This window comes from Phalaenopsis equestris, unplaced genomic scaffold (genome assembly GCF_001263595.1).
Source record: "Phalaenopsis equestris unplaced genomic scaffold, ASM126359v1 Scaffold000440, whole genome shotgun sequence".
Classification (NCBI taxonomy): Eukaryota; Viridiplantae; Streptophyta; class Magnoliopsida; order Asparagales; family Orchidaceae; genus Phalaenopsis; species Phalaenopsis equestris.
Genome location: NW_018164881.1, coordinates 118,565 through 124,644, shown reverse-complemented (window position 1 = coordinate 124,644; position 6,080 = coordinate 118,565). Strand labels below are relative to the sequence as shown.

The following is a 6,080-nucleotide window of genomic DNA, read 5'->3' as shown; positions in this document are numbered from 1 at the left end:
CCCTGCCTCTCTTACCCGCTCGTGAGCTATATATATATATATATATATATATAAAATTTTTTTCAAGGCATATTTTTAAGTGTTATTGTGCTAGTGAGTGCCTATGTAATGAAAAAGAAGTTTGATGAAGAGAAAACTTAAATGTCATATGTTGCATTATGAAGACTTGCATAATGATTCATGATTGTATAATAAAGAATATCTAATTAAATGCAAAATCAAGAAAATTGTACTGATCTCACTTAAAAATTGCAAGCAACATTTGATCTTATTAAAGTTGTACACTAGAAAAGAAACCAAACATATACCAAAAATGAAACATGTATGTGAAAGGAACCATATATCTAAAAAATGAAGTTGCTTTGAATAAGAAACTCTTAACATCCAAGAATTAGTTTGAGTTATTGCTAAAGAAGACTTTCTAGGAATGAACTTTATTGAATGATTTTAATTATGGTACTTATGTATATCAATCGTGCATGATATTTCTATGTTATATCAATATTATCTGTGTCATTATTTTTTTTTCATGGTATTTGTGATTGTATATGCATTGTACCTATGTTAGATAGCTTCAAGAGCAAATGAGAACAAACAAACTCAAAATCAGGTTGAAATGGGCTGAATCGGAGCCTGGGTGCTAATTCTGGGTGCCCAATTGACTGCACCTAAGCTCCAGCCCCGGGCACCTAGGTGCCCAAAACCAGAGCCACATGCGCCTATGTGCCAGTTATGGGCATATGGGAACCCAAAAGCGAGAAACAGGCTTCAAAGGGTTGGATCTGGGCCTCTAAGCTTGAGATTATGGTTTAGAAATCTCATTTCGCGTTGTATCATGAGCACAAGCTTAAATGGGTGTAATACGAAGATTGAAATGCGCTTGATGGTGTGCAAAGTTTGAAAAACTTTAAGAGAGTAAGTGCAAGTCTGAGAGGATTGTGAGGGTGAGGGTGAGGGTGAGGGTGAGAAAAGTTGCAGGGAGGTTTGACTAATATGTCCATAAATTTTTATTGTTCTTCATTGTACTGTGCAGGAGTAGTGGAGATCTGAAGTGGCACTTCAAGGGTATACTTTTTCTAGTTTTTTCGTTCTAACTCTTATATTCTGTTTTGCTTTGATTAATAAAATGTGAAATTTAGTATTTCAAAGCATGTATAGTAACTAATTCATATTTTCTCCTTTAATTTGTTGATTAGAAGTTCTAGAGCTTAATTTTTGTCGATGTGACTGCTTTGGAACTATTTGAGCTATTGTGTGAATCTTTATACTTCATTTACATTTAGCATAGCGAGTTGTTTTTTTAAAATTTGTTGTAAACTTTGGATTTCAGTAGGAAACATAATAGAATGACTAGGTTAACACATATTAACGTACCAGAATAGAAATATTTCTTCTAGGGTAGTGTAAAAGAAAAGGGAAATGTGGGGCCCTTGGAAAATTTTGCATAGTTTATGAATATAAAGTTTGATTTGACTTTACAAACCTATATTTGACCACCGAAAGGGGCTAAGAAGAAGATTTGTTTCTGGTCGTATCTTTTAACTATGCCATTTAGTTAACCCTAGGTATCTAGAATCCAAATCAGGGAGAATCCCTCACTTGATAGCTACTCTCACCTTAATCTCTAGGAATTGGATTTTGCAAAAATGATGTTTAAGGACTTAGAAAAATTCACCAAAATTAAAAAAATTTTAAGCTGGATTTGCGATCAGTAAACTAGAATATTTCCAGATTTGGGAAGTTAACCCGTGTCTCATAAGAGCGATACACAGACTTAGATCTGTGTACTATTTGATTGACATGTATACTTACATAAATCCCCAGTGGTCATATCAAGCACTGATAGAAATTAGTTCATTCATTAATTGAGCAATCAAATATTGTTCAACAAGACGCCTTCCAAAACTCCCCAAAAGCTGATAAATTGATACCTTTCATTCTCACCTTAAAACTATACAATTTTGAATCCCTCTATGAAGGCATTAAACATTTGATCAATAGTAGACACACATAGTGTACAAAATAAATTATTTTTAACTATTTCTTATGAAATGCCATCTCAAAATACTTCATAATATTATGTTGCACGAACTTTATGCAGTATTTAATAACTTGCACATAACTTTCATGGACTCTTCCCACGCTGTCTGTAGATTATTAGGAGAATTTTCAATCATAATAACTCATGTCGCCTTTGAAATTACTATGAATTCTACTTCTACATCAGAACTCGCCACAACATTTTATTTTTGGGGCACTACATCCATACCACCCAATTCCTATGTATTTACACATCTAACATCTAAACATTGCTTTTTTCACATTTCTACCACCCAAATCTTTTATAACAAATAAGAATATCACGTCATAACTTTTAAATTATGAAATAGCCTTGTTATACATATGTAAGATGGTATATATGTAAAAATTAAAGGGTAGATGTTAGATATCCAAATACATAGGAACTTAGTGGTATGTATGTAAATCTTCCTTCATTGTTTTCTTCGTCTAGTGATAAAATTACATCCAAAGAAGGTACAATATCAAGAGGTGGAACTCTTATCTTCACGTAAACCTACATAATATGCACCTCTATAAGCTTGGTGTTCCAATTCCATGTCTCTTCTAAACAAAATTCCCCGTTCAACATTTGCCTTTTTAAGTAGTGAAGAATTTGATAGACAACTTATTGGCGATCTTCAGTAGTATCATATAAGAACTGAGTTTACCACACTTGAGGCAAAGCTCCAAACATTAAACTAAGGATAACAAAACTTCTGTTGTATTTACATTTAGAGCTAGAGCAAATGTCTCGTGATAACCTATTGCATAAATTTAAGTGTAGCCCTTCACTATTAATCTTTCCTTATATCTGTCAAGAGTACAATGATGTTATATCTTGCTTTAAACACTCACTTGGACCCTATAGATTTCATTCATTTAGAAAACTCCAATAATCTTTCATGTTTTATTTATCTGTAGGGCGTATATCTCCAATCTCGTGACTTTTGCCTATTCTTCATTAGACAATAGATCAAACAATCTCTTAAGGGTTTGAAAGGATGATTAAGCACATCATAAAAGCTTAAGAAGTGATGAGAAATTCTTAAACGATTTAATGTAAGATAGAGGATATAATAGGCATTTAGTGCACAACCTTATCGTTTTTATGTTGCTATTTTCATTATTAGATTTCTTGTGAGCAATAGAATTGAAAACTATATTAAATTTACTTCTAATATTTAGAGAAATGTCATAGGCATGAATAGGATATGAAATATAAACTCAGCTTCTTGAATAAAAATATATATCTACAAATGACATTATTTGGCATGTTTAGTTATAAAAAGAAATACGGAGTGCCATTCAATTTTTAATTTTTTTTTTTACGAAGAAGAGGGGATAATTTTAAATTAAGTTAATGATGATGTGGGAGAAGAAGATAGATGGATAAAAAAATAATCTTCTATCCTTTAGTACAAAGTAAACTAGAAACAAAAGAAATATGAGCATTGTTATTGTTGCCCATGGAGAGGAAACTCGTGGCAACAGTGTATTTGAGGAAGCAAAAATTGAGGAAATAAAATGATTTCTATATTGGAAAACAACTAAATATATAGAAGAAAATAACCGAGAAAAACCCTCTAGTATGGTGATATCATGGCATGAATTGGAAAATAAATTAAAAGCATTTTATTATACCATTTGTGCTAAATGTATATAATCCTCAACAAGTTTTTATAAGAAACATACCAAATTAGGGACTGAAAATCATTGATAGAAATGTTGATTTCTTCACAATAATAGACAACCCATCAATATGCATGTACAACAGATAGTGATTACATGGTCCAAGATCAATGAACTGGCATGGAGAAGGCAAAACTCTAAGAGTGTTGAAGGGAGATAGCTAGCACAAACCTATAGTAGCTCGGAGGCAACTAGTCAAGGAGTGGTCTAAATGAGATGAAACAAAAAGGAGAAGCTAAGAAACTAGCAAAAGGTGTGATCTTAGGAAGGTGCATTTATAGAAATTTAATCATGAATCCTTATTTTCCAATTAAAAAAAAAAGAAAAAAATTGAGATCCAAAACGAACCATCAAAGGCCTTTCTCATATGTATTGTAGCATGTCTCCCATGTGCAGACTTAATCCAAGTATGCTGTGAATAAATTTTCATAAATTAACAAAAAATTGTTAGACAGGGCTACTATGCTATGTTTTATTCATAAATATTTAGTAAATTGCGCTAGCAAAATATTAGACACTAATAACCAAACAATATAAAATTTAAATTAAATCATTTATACATGTTATATAACCATCAACCGTTACAAAAATATCATGCTAAGAGTTTATCACAATGTGAAATATATATGATTTTATTGATATCTTTCACACCTAATTCTAACATTCCCATGAATAATGCAAACAATAGTCATGCTTTCATCATATATGCCCAAATCATAAAGTTCTCCAGTCAAACGACATTATACATTTGATATAAGCTCAAATAAAACTCACTGATGAATTTAGTAGAATTTGAAGAATAGCTTCAGGATCTCCTTCTCCTGCAATCAATAAGAACACGAAAAACCATCATAAGCAACTAATTTATCAGAATCATACAAACTAATCTCAACAAAATAACCAACCATTTTCCTTAATGGCCTTTTCAACCATGTCTCCACTAAACCCCATTGCAATGAAATGGGAATATAAACTAGGCCGAGAAGGACCTGCCTCAGAAGCCTTCAAAAAATTCAGCCAAAATTATTCATGAAATAGCCAAACAATATATATATGATTGACAAATTTATAAATTGAGAAAGAGTAGAGAAATGTTAGTATGATTGACACATTTATCAACAAACATGAACTGAAATCCATGTTTCTCATGGGTGGATTACATTACCTCCCCATAAAGATTTGTAGGGCTTTTATTTTCATCATCATCAGTCCAGTGAAAATCGCTATCATTGTCACTATCTCCATCCTAAATAAATCAAGTTAATACCAAATAAATTCTTGAGCTTTTGCTCATTGGAAGGAGTGCATCAAGAAAGAACCAACCATTTTTCTCCTCAAAATATTTCTATGCTCATGCAAATTCCACTAAAATCCCACTGCAATACAAAGCAAATAAGCTTTCAGTAATGTTTCTGCAATGAAAGAAATAGCAGTCTTATTGCTCCACTTAGAAGTGTTATGAGATGAGTAAATTCAATGTTTTGCTCCTTCAGAATTATCTATGACATTCCCAAAGTAATTCAAAACTGGAATTTTTATATGGATACCACACAATTCCAACATATTTAAATATCTAAAACCTAAACATTGATTTTTGGATTCATGTCACTTTCATTATAGTTGAAAGGAGGCCATTACATACATACCCCACAATTTTTGTATATTTACATATCTAACACCTAAATTTTGATATTTATATGTGTACCACACAACTCTTTAACATCATACCCAAAAAATACCACTATTACTTACTTGAGTGAAAGTCACATTTTTATGCGAAGATATAACTAAAATGTTATATGTATAAATATCAAATTGTAATTGTTCGGTGGTATTTATGTAAATTTTTTTGTTTGAGAATATGTACCTCACAGTTAGCGATAATGATATTTTTGATAGGATATGAAAAAATATTTGGGTGATAAATTTTATAACAATAGATAGCAAACATCCCCTAGCAATTAGGAGATGCATCCTACCCGAATCAATAAGAACACGCTCAAAAAGGGGGTTCAATGGCCAAAAGTCTGCCACGGACTGAGCGAACTACAAGGATAGAGAGAGAGAGAGAGAGAGAGAGAGAGAGAGAGAGAGAGAGAGAGAGAGAGAGAGAGAGAGAGAGAGAGAGAGGGTGCATGGGGAGTTGATATAGTTTATAGGGTTTTGTATATTTGGAGATTTCCAAGAGAAAGGAAATGAAATTAAAAGTTTTGATGGAGTGTATACCTCATTCTATTTTATATTTGTGTCATATATTATAACAAATGCAAATCATAATATTTTCATGATATTGTGGTGATGGCATTATATATATATATATATATAGAGGA

At 31.9% G+C, this 6,080-nt stretch overlaps 1 protein-coding gene across 1 annotated transcript in view; it reads right to left on the bottom strand.

Moving 5' to 3' along the window:
- Positions 1 to 6,080, bottom strand: part of LOC110027745 (DNA (cytosine-5)-methyltransferase DRM2-like) — a 27,849-nt gene that overhangs the window by 14,883 nt on the left and 6,886 nt on the right. Inside the window, exons 2-4 of the mRNA XM_020729287.1 lie at positions 4,916 to 4,996; positions 4,656 to 4,752; positions 4,525 to 4,571 (exon numbers count right to left, since the gene is read on the bottom strand). Of these exons, the coding sequence (XP_020584946.1) occupies positions 4,525 to 4,571; positions 4,656 to 4,752; positions 4,916 to 4,996 (225 nt within the window). The remainder of the gene's footprint in view (positions 1 to 4,524; positions 4,572 to 4,655; positions 4,753 to 4,915; positions 4,997 to 6,080) is intronic.